The sequence below is a fragment of the Malaya genurostris genome, chromosome 2, assembly GCF_030247185.1.
Source record: "Malaya genurostris strain Urasoe2022 chromosome 2, Malgen_1.1, whole genome shotgun sequence".
Classification (NCBI taxonomy): Eukaryota; Metazoa; Arthropoda; class Insecta; order Diptera; family Culicidae; genus Malaya; species Malaya genurostris.
The window spans coordinates 218,440,386-218,456,141 of record NC_080571.1 but is presented as its reverse complement, the minus strand read 5'-3'; the positions used below and the strand labels follow the sequence as shown (position 1 = coordinate 218,456,141).

Sequence of the window (15,756 nt, the reverse complement as noted above, 5' to 3'; positions counted from 1 at the left end):
ACCTCTTTTTACGAAGTAGGTTCGTAAAAAAAGTTTACGTTATTTGGGATTTGGTTCGTAAAAAGAGGTAACGTATAAAAAGTGTTCGTAAACGGAGGTTTGGGTGTACCTGTCTATACTGCCCATACTTGCATATCAGTCCCATATGGAAAGTAGGCATGTCAAGAAAAGACGATTAAAATTTTGTTTCCGAATGTTTTTGATTTATTGTGCTACCTAATGCTAAATCATGCATCACCTTTGCTATTCCAATATTGCAACAAATGAAATTATTAAAATTTTGCACTGAATGGGACTGATATTCGGGTACTTTGCATATGGGACAGACATAAGTTGATATTTCTTTCACATTTGACTGAACAAACAACTTGCAACGTGCAACGTGCACTTTCATCAAGACAACGCGCCTTGTCACAATCTCACTACCATGGCGAAATTTTATTAATTGGGCTTCGAATTGCTACCGCACCCACCATATTAACCGGATATGGCCCCCAGTATTTACTGTGAGTTTACAGGCCAAAAAAATGCTCAAAGAAAAGAGATTCTTTTCCATCTATGAGGTCATCACGGAAACGAACGCTTTTTCTGGAGCAAAAGATAAATCGTTCTACAAGAAAAATAATGAAATGTTGATGAATGAAGTAAAGTTTTGCTAAAATCCACTTGTTACAATTTTTATATAACTCAAAGATAGTAGTATAACTAAACAGTGGATAGTGATCGTAGTGAACAATCTCTACTGTTTCAAAATAATATGAAAAGGCTTTGTGTGTCACTGTTATCTTCAGAAAATAAAAAATTAGATTGCATGGCACGCGACGGATCGAGCCGTATTATAAATATCTCATTGCATATCTAACGGTGCTTAGTGTGCCGTTTTGCAAGTAGACGATAAACTTGTTTATCTTAAGCATCCAGACACTTCGTTATGCTGGATAAACAAATCGGTTGATGTGTTTATATTAACCACCACCCTGCTAGTACACATTTTACTAAATAAGTTTACGTAATTCAAGTAGAATCTGTTTTCAAAACACGCACCCTCCGGCACGGCTTTGTTTTGTGTCTCAAATTGCTATACTATCTAGCTTCATTCATGGCAAGATCTGGGCACGGAAAATTTTTTATTTGTAAACGGGCACTCACCAATTTTTGCTATGCTGGCCGAGAGAATCCAAACGCCGATAACGAAGGGCGTTTCGACGCGGGAGAACTCCACCTGGGCCACCGGATACCGTTCCACCTCGTGACCTTCGCCGTGACCGTCGTCGCCGTCTGACTCATCGTGCTCGGCGTCTTGTTTGTACCCGCCGCCATCCGATGGCACTGTTGACGATACAATAGACGCTAGCTCAGCGGAACGCTTCAATTGACTTTCACTCGGTCCCAGAGGACCGTAATTCATACCCGTACGAGAATTATCCCTATCCACGGCCACTAGCTGGTCGGATATCTGAAAAAAAACAATGGATGACAAAACGGAAACATTAGCTGGTTTTAGAAGCATTTCAAAAATTGCCGAAGAATGGTCGTATAAAAATCATAGAAGTACAAGATGGGTTATTTTGTTATTTTGTTATTATTACGATATTATTACTATTATTATTATTATTATTATTATTATTATTATTATTATTATTATTATTATTATTATTATTATTATTATTATTATTATCATTATTATTATTATTATTATTATTATTATTATTATTATTATTATTATTATTATTATTATTATTATTATTATTATTATCATTATTATTATTATTATTATTATTATTATTATTATTATTATTATTATTATTATTATTATTATTATTATTATTATTATTATTATTATTATTATTATTATTATTATTATTATTATTATTATTTCGTGGTTTATGGTTTGTAGATAGAGGGTGCCACATGTTTTTATTTGTATTTATTTTTTTGATAATTTATACTTTTTTACATAACATCTTAATAAACGAGTAAAGTGGTATGCAGCCGCATGGTCGTTAAAAGTACAACTTAATTGTCAAGACAAAATAATAAAGACTGTACCAGAAAGTATGGACGCAACCAAAAACCGCTGCCATTTCGCAATGGTTCAGAATATGTCAAATTTTATGGCTGCGTCCTGTTGTTTACACTCATCTCTAACCACTTGTGCAGTTGTTTATTCGTTTTCATTAGTTTGTTTCGAAATGCGTGGACTTTCGGCAGAACAACGTCGAAAAATTGTGTACAAATGGTGCACAGAACGCGGACTGTCACTGAGAAAGATAGCAAATATGGAAGGAGTAAGTGAAAAAGCCGTGCGAAATGCAATTAATTCGGTGAGGATAACACCTTTGAGGATAAACCGAAAACGGGTTGAAAAAAAGGTCCTGCTAACCCTCAGTTGGATAAACGTATACTGAAGGTGTTCGAGCAAAAGAAGAAGGTTTCAGTTCGGGATGTGGCCAAAAAAGTGAGCACTTCGAAGTCAAATGTTCTTCGTGCTAAAGAACGTTTGAATCTTCAAACCTATAAGAAGCAGAAACAACCAAAACGTAGTCCGAAACAAGAAGCATCGATCAGGCCGAGGGTTCGGAAGCTGTACAATACGATTCATGCTGGAAATTTGAACTGCATAATCATGGACGACGAAACCTTCGTGAAACTCGATTACAAATCCTTGTCGGGACCACAATATTATACGGTGTTAAACCAGTCCGAGACATCGATTGAAGTCGAAAAATTTGGTAAGAAAGCTATGATCTGGCAAGCATTTTGTAGCTGCGATAAGATTTCAAAACCCTTCATCACCACTGCTTCAATGAACAGCGAAATATACATCAAGGAATGTTTACAAAACAACTTCTGTGACACGAAGCCATAAGGATCCTGTTGTCTTCTGGCCAGATCTTGCTTCCTGCCACTACTCGAAATCAACGGTAGAATGGTATACTACCAAAAATGTCACTTTCGTCCCAAAAGCCATGAATCCACCAAATTGCCCACAACTTCGTCCAATTGAGGAATTTGGGGCATTAACGAAGACACATCTTAGGAAACATGTCTCGGCATCCGAAACCATTCAATAGCTCGAAAAAGATTGGAAAAAAGTGTCAAAACTTGTCGCCAAGGAGTCTGTACGGAATTTAATAAGGAACGTTCGCAAGAAGGTGCGCCAGCTAGTCTACAATGGCTAAGTAGCAAATGTTGAGAATAATATTCTGTTGTTGTAGTCTAATATTATCAGTATATCGAATAAAATTTGAATATCTAACACTTGTGAATTATTTACAGTGAAATCGAAGTGCGTTCATACTTTCTGGGACAGTATGACATAAATTGGGATAAAGAGGGTTAAACGGGCTAGTACTGTCATTCTATTAAGTGTATTTGGATCACTGAAGTTTTCTTCTCAATATGTACCAATATTGATGGGTCATATTGAATCTACTTCGGGATTGTGAATCTGAATTCAAAATAAAATTATATTTGAGGGAAAATTGGGGTAAAACGATGTGGCACGAAGCATGCGATTACGGAAACTATCTGTTAACTATTTTTTAAGGTTATATGCGAAACATAGAACTGTCTTGCCTAAACATAATTGGTCCAAACACCAATCAGTAGAACTTTTTTTTCTGTAAATTCATAGAAGAAGATCGAACCCATGAACATATCAGGAGTAGCTTCCGATTAGTCGAACTAATTTTTTCAGAGTTTCACAGTTAGTCTTTGAAGTAAAGTCAGGAAAAAAAGAGAAATTGGAGCAAAACGGGCATGATAGTGTATTTTGCGGATCTTCTAACTATCACCAATCGATTCTACGGTAATTTTTGCATACGAAATACCGACTTTGAAAATAATTGCTTAGGTTTTTATGAAATTTTTGGGTAAAGTCGCGTTTTTGATAGTTTTTTCCCCACTGTGCGTTGCATGACTGGTGCTACGATCCTACTGACAACTAAAAATCCCTTCAGATCGGGACTTGAACATATGACAACTAAGTTGAGAGACTAGCGTCCTACACACCTAGAGAAATTCATGTAAAATTTCGTCATCTGAGACTGACAGAAGTGTCAAAAATGACACATTTTTGAAATTGATTAATTGAATTGATTTATATGTGGATTTTCGTCACCTGTAAATTAGCTGGGCGTACATTGATTCACCAAACTTGGAACAGCGACTAACATTAAAACTACCCTGATTTTCACTTGCAAAAATGATTGATGAGGTGTATGACAAGCAAGAAAACTAGATTGTTATGATCTTGTAGCTGTCGGTGGATACTGTTTCTATTACCGTTATAATAGTAATTATTATATTGAAAACAACCCTGTCAAACTGACCATGCAATTAATTCATTAATAGCCAATAAAACAACATTCATTACCGAAGCAGTGTATCAAGTTTGGTGGTTTTTATCCATTATCTTCCTCATCATTATCGTCTACCAGCAACGAGTCACGAAATCGCGTGTTTCGTGCCACGTGATTATAGTTTTTCTCCCATCGCACCGGTTTTGAGGCCAAGCACACGAAATTTAAAGTTTGTGCTTGCTAATGGTGCTCATTGGACCGTTTGTCATATTTAAGCCGAACATCCGGTGTTTTTTTTGTGTTCAACTGTTCACCGTTTGTGGTAGACATTTCTATGATTGACGTACCAACTGTCTGTCTGTGGATCGAAGTTTGTACAATTGCTTGAGTATACAAACTAGAATGAGTTTGAATCTTACTAGATAGGTTGGTAAGGAAGAGTTGTAAACAATATAGAGTTGTCATTGTTAAAATCAGTTTTGTCGCGATGTCAAGATAAATTCGTACAGCAGCCTTCAATCAATGTCGTTCCGGTAACACACTTCGGTTATGATTAGAAACAGTTTTTTATGTATTCGTAACCGATCGACATTCAATTTTGTTAGTACAGTCTGTATAGGAAGAAAGTGCAGACAATTTTTTTTTAGACTGAAAGTCACATTCGTCTCTCTCAAGCAACATGATCGTGCCGGTGGAGAACTATGGCATTGAAATGAAATTCCTACTTAAGTTATATGCGGTTACTTACAACTAAATGTTCAAATGAAGAGAGATTGTTCTTAGAATTAAGAACAAGGAAACAAAGAAAGTTATTGTTCCGTTGGTTAAGCCAACTTAAAATACTGTTCATGTTGGTTGACAGCAGAGATGTCTGTATCACTCTGGTGAAATGCCATCTCTGGTTGACAGTACGACCGTTTTATTGTAGCTCAATATTAAGTCACATGTCAGATTTGATGCTATGTAGGGGAGACCGGAACTAAGCCGGACGCTTTTTGGAAATTGAAAAAATCACCAATTACAACTAAGTTTTTACCCAAGTTATCTATACTGTTGTTTAGCTTCAAACTACAGCTACAATTCCCAATTTGTGCTATGGAAAAATAGGCATTAGTTTTCGCACAAAGTAGCGATGAAGTGACTAAGCTAAAATAAAAAATTTCAGAACCCGCAGCTTCCGTTAAACCGGACACTCTAGAGGGCGAAACCGGACATTTCTTGGAAATTCAAAAACAAACGCCCATTACACTTAGGTTTCTGCCCATTTACAGTTGTGTAGCTTCAACTTTTTGCTACAATTCCCAATTTGTGATTTAGAAAAACAAGCATTAGTTTTTTTACCAAGTCGCTATAAAATGACCAACCCAATTGGGACTTTAAAGTTTCACACCAACGTGAAGAACGAATTCGGTAGGGCGCCAAATTTGAAGATAATTCAATGAGCAAATTGAAAAAAGCAAAAGAAATGAAACCATGCTTGAATGGATTGTATGCTGGTTTCAACCTTGCATGAGACATAATCCTGCTCGCTAAGAATATAGGTATTGTCTCGAAACTTAACGCCCTGCAGTACCAAATTATTGATATTGAAACTGACTTTGGAGTCTTTCTTGAAGCTGATTTGATTGATTCGCTACATATAGTGAACGTTTTGATTTGATTTATAGTGAATCTTGTTTTAATAAATGATAAGAAGTAGAATTGAAATATAGGGCCCCACTTTTTTGTCCGGTTAAGCTCCGCACAGACAATTCATTTTCGCGACACAATAACAATTTTATTTTCAACGTAATCGAAAGCATTTAATAATGAACATTTTAAATAACTAACCAGACCGTCACTACAATGCACAACACTCATATATACCCAAAAAATTTACAAATTTCGAAACAAAACCTCAGTGAACCTTTTGACAACGACACGATTGACGCCAGACACGATTGACGCGCTTCTGCTCGATAGTTCGCATATTGAATATATCTTATATGATTCTCGAACAGAAGATGCAGTTGATTAAAAAATATTGCCATTTAGCTTGAATAACGTATGCAGAAGTAACAGGAGCGCAGACTGTCAATTTAAACGCGCCATTCAAACACTGCCCCTACTGTATTCGAGACTTGCTGACAATTCTGCGCTCCTGTTACTTCTATGAATCAAATTCATGCTAAATGGCGTTTTATAGAACTTAATCTAAATAGTACAGTGTAATCCGTCAGCTGGATTTAAAACATCCTTTCGTCGCTAAAATCACTATTTGGAGTGTGGGAAAATATGATTGGGATATAATATAAATATTAAACTCCCTACACGTGCATCGAAAATATTGCAGTCATTATTTCTCATTTGCGGTTCAGTTTGCGCATTTATTCAGTACAGATTTTTAAATTGACCAAAATATAATAATTAAATCTTGCACGAATCACTTTGGTGTCGATCTTAAGCGTAGTGGAAATTTAGCATCGAAGTAGCATCGGAGACTCGTCTCCCTTTAGATTATCTCTTCAGCGATATTTCTTTGGGTGGAAATTCGTCATCAAGTTTCACTGACACGAAAAATCAGTTGTGAACGTAGAGGTTCAGAGTTTTGTGGATGCTTGTTTCATGCATGAAAATATTGGAAGTGATTTTTTCACATCGAGTATTTTTTAGAAAATCTCTTGAACTTATTTTTTTCGCGAGTGATAGTGCAATCCACTTTTTCTGATCATGATTTGCCCAACACTGGACTCTGGACTAACCCCGGTCTCCCCTTATATGAACTTATCTGGTCCATTCAGAACCCTCTTAGGGCACATGTTGGATTTGGTTCAATGCAAAAAAAATAGAGTATGAGTTGTCTTTAAAATGTACACCAACGTATCTTGAATACTTTACTGATCAATCTAAGGGCAATATTTTTCAAACATCGAGTTATCTACAGCGGCTGGAGTTCAGATTTCTTTAATTTAATTTAAGTTCATGTTTAATAATGATTAAAGACTGTCCCAGAAAGTATGAACGCAACCAAAAACCGCTGCCATTTCGCAATGGTTCAGAATCTGTCAATTTTTATGGCTGCGTCCTGTTGTTTACACTCTTCTCTAACCACTTGTGCAGTTGTTTATTCGTTTTCATTAGTTTGTTTCGAAATGCGTGGACTTTCAGCAGAACAACGTAGAAAAATTATGTACAAATGGTGCACAGAACACGGATTGTCACTGAGAACGATAGCAAAAATGGAAGAGTAAGTGAAAAAGCCGTGCGAAATGCAATCAAGAAGTTCGAGTACCTTTGAGGATAAACCGAAAACGGGTCGAAAAAAAGGTCCTGCTAACCCTCAGTTGGATAAACGTATACTGAAGGCGTTCGAGCAAAAGTAGGAGGTTTCAGTTCGGGATGTGGCCGAAAAAGTGACACTTCGAAGTCAAATGTTCTTCTGTTGAACGTTTGAATTTTCGAACCTATCAAAAGCAGAAACGACCAAAACGTAGTTCGAAACAAGAAGCATCGATCAGGCCGAAGGTTCGAAAGCTCGATTCTTGCTGAAAATTTGAACTGCATAATCATTGGCGACGAAATCTACGTGAAACTCGATTACAAATCCTTGCTGGGACCACAATATTATACGGTGCGAGAAGGGCAAATGTAAAACCAGTCCGAGACATCGATTGAAGTCGAAAAATTTGGTAGGAAAGCTATGGTCTGGCAAGCAATTTGTAGCTGCGGTAAAATTTCGAAACCCTTCATCACCACTGCTTCAATGAACAGCGAAATATACATCAAGGAATGTTTACAAAAACGACTTCTACCCATGATTCGAAGCCACAAGGATCTTGTTGTCTTCCGGCCAGATCTTGCTTCTTGGCACTACTCGAAATCGACGGTAGAATGGTATACTACGAAAAATGACACTTTCGTCACAAAAAACATGAATCCATCAATTTGCCCACAACTTCGACCAATTGAGGAATTTTGGGCATTAACAAAGGCACATCTTAGAAAACATGTCTCGGCACCCGAAACCATTCAACAGCTCGAAAAAGATTGAAAAAAAGTATCAAAACTTGTCGCCAAGAAGTCTGTACGGAATTTAATGAGAAGCGTTCGCAAGAAGGTGCGCCAGCTAGTCTACAATGGCTAAGTAGCAAATGTTGAGAATAATATTCTGTTGTTGTAGTCTAATATTATCAGTATATCGAATAAAATTCGAATATTTAACACTTGTGAATTATTTACAGCGAAATCAAAGTGCGTCCATACTTTCTGGGACAGTATTTAAGTATTTACAGACTGGGCGAAAGAGCGGGAAGTTGGGTGGTTTGATATCCTGGCGAAGAAAGCACACTACTGAAATAGCTGCTTACCGATTCCGGCCAAAGTTTCACAGGATCGTTGCGAACTCTTGTAAAAGACAATGAACTCGATCTTACAATCGTTATAATCATAACAAATTTAGTTCCAGTGGATACTTGGATGATTCTGATAATCAGTTTAGCTTAGTTCTCTATAAAAAGACACTAGAAAAAACATCCAGTTTAAACAAGAAAAAGTAGAAAAGTTTTTTTTCCATATAAACTCCCATCTTGCAATGTATGAACGGTTGGTAGGGAACGTAATAACAAATCTGTGTGGTTTTGTAAATCAACTTTAAATTGTTAAAATTGATTTTTTTTTCAGTCTAGGACTCAAGAATTTTTCGCATAGAAACCTTATTATAATCGGAGACGTGCGAAGTCAAAATCCGTCAAACTGAAGCCACAGCCACTGCACGATATTTTTGTTATTTGTTCTGGCAACCTGGCTAATTTGATAAACTTCAAAAAACTTCGATTTCGAATATAAAAAATTTGAATTCGTATCAGTATTCAGTTTGATATCTAGAAAATAAAAAAAAATATATTAACTTAAAAAGACGGGTGGTTCTAAATTTTTTATAAATCGTTTTAATATAACATTTACCGCTGTTTGTTTTTTTCGAGTTCATTAATATACAAACTTAATAGATGAACAGGTGAAATTATGTGAACTTCATTCTAGCAAATTGAGAGAAAATTTTAGATTGTGTAGCGTAAGAAAAAAAATTGTTTACTCATATTCTAAGTTTGAAAATTTAAATACATATTTTAGGTGCCTTTCAATCATGCGCGTGATTTATATCTTGCTTTCGTAGGAGGAAAAGTAATGTTAGTTCCAGGAGCTCCTCCTCCGATTATAACAAGATCTCTATTTTTGCAGCATTTTTTTCCAAAAATTTGACTAATTTTGAGGAAATCTCAAGAATAACAATTTTTTATCGAAATTGTCATGCCTCCACTAAAACAATTCGAAAAAATTTTGTAAACAAAATTTGGTCCTTTTCAAAAGAAAGTCTAGGCCAATTTTGGAGAGTGGCTTTTTGAAACAAAATCTACATGTCTCACAGTTTTATTAAAATCCGAGACGCGAAATTCGTCGTAAGAAAAATTTCAGCGTAGCAACACACTCTTTCGGCGACGTGACATAAAACCACGACGAATTTTCAGTACACCCAAACCTCCGTTTACGAACACCTTTTTTACGTTACCTCTTTTTACGTAACTCTTTTTACGAACCAAATTCCAAATAACGCAAACTTTTTTTACGAACCAACTTCGTAAAAAGAGGTTTTTGAATCCAATGAAAACAATTTCCGGCTCCATGGAAATTACTGCAATATGGGTATTTTCGGAACGGGATTGATGAGTAGATGACGGAAAACGATGTTTGAAGTGGTTCGGAAAACCAAGATGGCATCTTCCGGTTCTTTGATATTACTGAAAAACATTTACAATATGGGTATTTTCGGGACGGGTTTGATGAGTATATACCGGGAAATTATGTTTGAAAGCGCCTCAAAAATCAAAATAGTGAGTTCAGTTGTATCGGTATTCTTTGACGATCATTACGATATGATTATATATCGTTAAAAAAAAGTTATGCTTCTGACAAAGGTGTTTGCTGCTAATCATTATTGTTTGAATATTGTACTATATTTTCGAAATGATCATAACAAGTAGACGTCTGAACAGCTATAATAATTTTATATTGTTTTAGTTATATTGTATGCTTTCAATATTTTATTGAACAACTGGAAGTCTCAATCTAATATTTGTTTTTATATAAACTTGTCCAAATCTCATGTCAACTGGCCCGTCGGAATATGATTTGACATTTTGTAAGCCATTGAGAAAAAGGGATATTATTTGGCTCAAGTGGTAAGAGTCAGTTAGACAACCACATGACACTGAATTTCTAACATTTATGAAAAATTCCAGAAATAAATAGCAGATAAACTGGCAGGATCGACTTTCTCCGAATCGGATGAAACAATGTACACCTCTTCAGTATGGTAATCTGTTCTTCCTGATAAAGGAACCTTTTCGACTCAATATTAATTTTTAGAATGTCGAAATTTAAAACCGTAACTAACCACTTCAAACATCGTTTTCCGTCATCTACTCATCAATCCTTTTCCGAAAATACCCACATTGTAAGGATGTTTAAGGAATATCGATAAACCGGAAGTCGCCATCTTGGATTTTGAACCGACCCCAAACATCATTTTCTTGCACCCACTTATCACATCCGTTCCGAAAATGGCCATGTCGTTGGGGGTTCCCACATTCATTACACACAACTTTTTTTTACGAAGTAAATTCCAAATAACGTAAACTTTTTTAAGAACCAAATCCCAAATAACGTAACCTTTTTTTACGAACTACCTCCATTTACGAACCCCCGTTTAGTTCGTAAATGGAGGTTTCGGTGTACTGTTAAATTCATGGAAAAAAGATGGAGGAAATTAGGAAATTTCAACCCATGGGGACCCTATCATAACCCAAGCAGTGATGCGAAAATATCAAATTATCAAATATCGCCGATCAAAAAAAATCTTGCCCGATTTTAGGTATGGATTATCACTATCCGTAATGCAACGATGATTATGATCATTCAAAGATGGTATGGACAAAACCTGATCCCATTCAATATCACTATGTTCCATAAACTCACACGTGATAAAGAAATGATATTAATCCAAAATCTTTCTCACGATTTTAAGTGAAAATGGTGATACTCAATATGGTGGGTGATGCATTGAAAATCATTTTCAAGCTAATCTTAATATGCCATGCTGTGATTAAAAACAATCATAATGACAATAATGAAAAGCCAATCACACAGCATGTTTCAAGTAGCAGTTTCAAAATTATTAACACTATTTACATGAATTTCATACAGAGCAGTAACAGGAGCGCAGGACTTCACTAGGGCGAACACAAAAAAGCGTTCAACCCAGCCCGATGGAAGGGCGCTCTACCAAATGCTATCGTATCCAATATGGTTTCTCGCCTTTGCGCAGTGGTCCCAATCAGAGCTTAAAATTGTCACGCATTCTCAATGAAAGAATCCAATCCAACAGCCTCATTTTCAATATTTTACTATCTCATTCGTAAATGACCGAAACCAGAACAAACGAAGAGAGACGAAGCATTTTCGTTTCAAATTGAAGAAATGAGAGAGAATAATTGCTAACGTCACTCTTTCCTCTATGACAAGACGAAACCAAACTAACGTCTTCAGGGAGCATCATCAGAATTTCAATTCTCATTCTTTCATCGATGTATTGAAAATCTGTGGCACTATAAATTATGACTAAAAAATGACAAATCGAAGTAATTACATTCCAGAACCTCTTTGGAAACCAAAACTACTACAAATTCGAGCAACCACAGGTAAAAGTTATTGTGAAACCATTTTCTGTCATTTTTGATTCTCACAGCTACGGTTGAATATCGACACTGCATACTATGGGATTTTCACTGAAAACTGCAAATGACTGAAAGGGCAAATGAAAGAAAAAACACATTTTTGAAACTACTCTCTTGTTTATGTCATTGACTGGACATGGATTTCGTTCTCATAGTTTGCAAGCGAAGCTAAGAGTGACAGTAATTTCTCGTCATTTTCGTCTATTTGAAGTTAATGAAAATGACTTTTATTAGCTCTGGTCCCTATCAGGTCAAAACACGCGTTTTTTTATTTGTGCTTCGGGGGTTGATTTTGGACCTTTTATGTCTTCAGAAGAATTTCTGTTTGATATAGTACGCTACTTTTAGTATAATCAAAATTGTCATTATTCCACCTACAAGTGAATTAAAAAAATTATGTTGCACACAATACGAAATAGAGCATTCATGTCTTCAAAAAAGATGTAGGTCATATTTAAACAAGAAAACATGTGGAAGACATGAACACTTTAAAATGCATTGGTGCCGAAATATGATACATTGTTTATTGGAGACCCTCAAAATCAAGTTTTTACATCATAACTTTTTTCAATGAATTTCTAGAATTTTCAAATGTTCTACAATTATATTTTAATTATCAAAATACAAATTTTTGTCAAAGGTTTCATATTTTTACGTTTACAAACGAAAAAGTTTTTGAACAATTTAATTTCAAAGTACTACATATTTAAGTATCAATAACTCGAAAATGTGGAAATATGTGGAACCAATTTCAACAAAATTTGAAAGTATGATCAAAACACTATTAGAAAAATTAGTAGTCACAACTTAAATTCGCTTAAATTTATATGAAAACACACTAAAAAAGCATGTTCTAAAATTCTCCAATATATATTTAGTACCCTTCTTACAGTATTCATTAACCCTGCACCTTGAACTAAATATTAATCAAAGTAAACGAGAAAATAGGAACAGTTGAACATTTCAGTAAGAAGAAAGAAGAATTTCCTAAAGATAGACGAAGTTTTCAATATTTTCTTCAATTAAATATTGTTAATTTGTTTAGCAGTTTGTATTTCATTTTTGATTGGAAGGAACACTGTATTAAGAGAACTTACCGTTCTTTTTACCTTTTTTTATATATATAAAAAATAGGTATAGAATTCGCTCAAACTTTAGAAAATTTTTCCGAGACCCGGAGGGCCGAATGACATATACCAATCGATTCAGCTCGACGAACTGAGCAAATGTCCGTGTGTGTGTATGTGTGTGTGTCTGTGTGTGTGTTGTCAACTAAGAGGTCAAGATCTCAGAGATGGCTAGACCGATTTTGATCAAACTAGTCGCAAATGAATGGTCTCCCCGTCACCCAGAACGCTATTGAATGGTTTTGAGATCGGATGTTTACTTTTTGAGTTATACGAAGTTTTATGTCAAAATTTTCATTTTTTTGACAGTATCTGTCACAATTGACCTTAAAAACAGAATATATTTCCAGACTTAGATTCCGCACGGTAATAGCTATCCAACAAGCCATAGATTGTTAAAATCCGTCCATTTTTAATGGAGATATCGAAATTTTTGTGTAAGCGACTTTTCCCCCTATTCCAGCAGTAGGAATTTTGAGCTCTGTATGACAAAGAAATGCTTGGGAGCAACGGAAAACACGATTTTTTATACTGTTACATACAATTGTTTCTAAGTACCAAAAAGACTGTGTATAGCATCCTTTTTCGTGACATTTAGCCTCGGACCGATTTTAGCACGGCTCGTTTTTGGCAACATAATCGTTCGAATATGACATATTCGAACCAGATGATGGCAGAATTTTTTTTTAATTATATTGTTTTAAACTACTCACAGCAATAAATGCTGGAAGAACATAACATTTATATAACATTCGAATCAGTTCGTCGAGATCAGCAAATGCGTGTGTGACAAATAATTTCACTCAATTTTCTAGGAAAATTTTTTTTCTACAAATTCAGATTCATACGAAAAGTCGTATGCTCCCAAACAAAGTTCCTGAATTATGTTTGGTTCCGACCTCTGGTTCCGGAACTACAGGATGATATGTGAAACGAAATCAAAATTGTGTAACTCATTCTTCTCGTAGATGGCTGAGCCGACCCAAGATTCAAATGAAATCTAAGAATCATCTAAGATTCAAATGAAAAGTTTCAATATTCTATAAAACATCTTGCTCTTCAGTCAGATCCAACTTCCGGTTTCGGGGATACAGGGTGATTGGTATAAAAATGTCTATTCCACATAAATTAATCAGGTTTATCGGGTTAGCAGATTTGGATAGTCGATAAAAAATAACTTTTTTCAGTTTTAGTGGTATTCAGTTTTCGATTCAGAAGGAACCTAAAAATTTAATTCATGCTATGATTTCTCAAAGATGTCTTCTCTGATTTTCAAATATTTTGAAACAAATGTAAACTATATAGCTACTCAGGTGAATTTATCTGACTCTGACCATACCGATTTTATAATTCCGGTTCCAGTATAAAATCGTTTCTCAAAGCTCAATCGTTTTCTCAAAGCCTAATCAAATTTCAGAAACAAAAATTCAAATTAAAATAAAATTATATACAAAAATTAATTAATTTTATTCAATTATGACTTCCGGTTCTCGAATGACATGATGAATTTTTAAAATTCAAACCGATATAGAAGATGACAATCCCGAAAAGCTTCAAAGTTGGACTCAAAACTGTTGTAATTTATTCGCCATATGGCCATACGAATCGGTTTGGGTTATGCTGGTTCTTGAATACCGGCTTTGGAAGTACCTTAAATTACCGTAAACTCTAAAGTGGAACTTACATATCATGGCATGTTCAATCGATTATCACACTTTTATATTCAAATTTGATCCGATTTGCAGTTTCGACATTACAGAGTAATAAGTGATTAAAATCTCAAATTGTCGCTTAGAACGACGGTCATTAAAATAATGTCATGAAAACTTAAACACCGAAGAATATTCATGCAAAAAACACATGCGGATTGATAAAAAAGGTATCATCTCACTGCTAGGTGGATTAAACACGTTTTTATTTCAGTACTTTGTGTAAAAATGTTTATTTTATTTTCGTCTTCTCCTATTTTCTCGCTTACTTTGATCAATATTGAATATGTAGTATTTTGAAATTAAATTGTTCAAAAACTTTTTAGTTTTTAAACTTAACCTTTGACAAAAATATGTATTTTGATAATTAAAATATGATTGTAGAACATTTGAGAATTCTAGAAATTCATTGTAAAAAGTTATGATGGAAAAACTTGATTTTGAGAGTCTTTAATAAACAATTAATTTCGAGGGTCTCTAATAAACAATGAATCTCCATAACAATGAAATGATATTGAGAAATAATTTCTTATTCAAACATTTTTATACTTAAAACTGTGATCCTTCATTTATCTGAAAATTCAAAATAAATCAAGTAGTGCAGGTCCAAAAATTTTTTTTAGGTTTCTGCCACCACTGTGGGCTGGTTCATACTCTGCGCAAAACCCTGCACTCTTGTTACTTCTATAAATCAAATTTGTGATAAATAGCGTTTAATTCGGTTTAATCTAATTAGACAATGAGAGAAAACTCAACCATGCAATTGAAGAAAAGTTCTTTGTCTCTATAATCAATATTCAGAATGCATTTTTTCTGTTTTCGCATTGCATATTGGCATTGCGTATTA

General features: G+C 34.9%; 1 protein-coding gene across 21 annotated transcripts in view; it reads right to left on the bottom strand.

Annotated features, from left to right (window-relative positions):
- LOC131427610 (sodium/hydrogen exchanger 3) overlaps positions 1–15,756 on the bottom strand; it is a 238,500-nt gene that overhangs the window by 129,297 nt on the left and 93,447 nt on the right. For 20 of the 21 annotated variants that reach the window (XR_009229294.1, XR_009229293.1, XM_058590965.1 and 17 more), the window contains one exon: positions 1,150–1,456. Coding sequence is in view for 19 of the 21 variants with exons in the window: in XM_058590965.1 (XP_058446948.1) it covers positions 1,150–1,456 (307 nt within the window). In the remaining 2 variants the exon portion in view is untranslated. The remainder of the gene's footprint in view (positions 1–1,149; positions 1,457–15,756) is intronic. The other variant, XM_058590971.1, reaches the window with a different exon arrangement.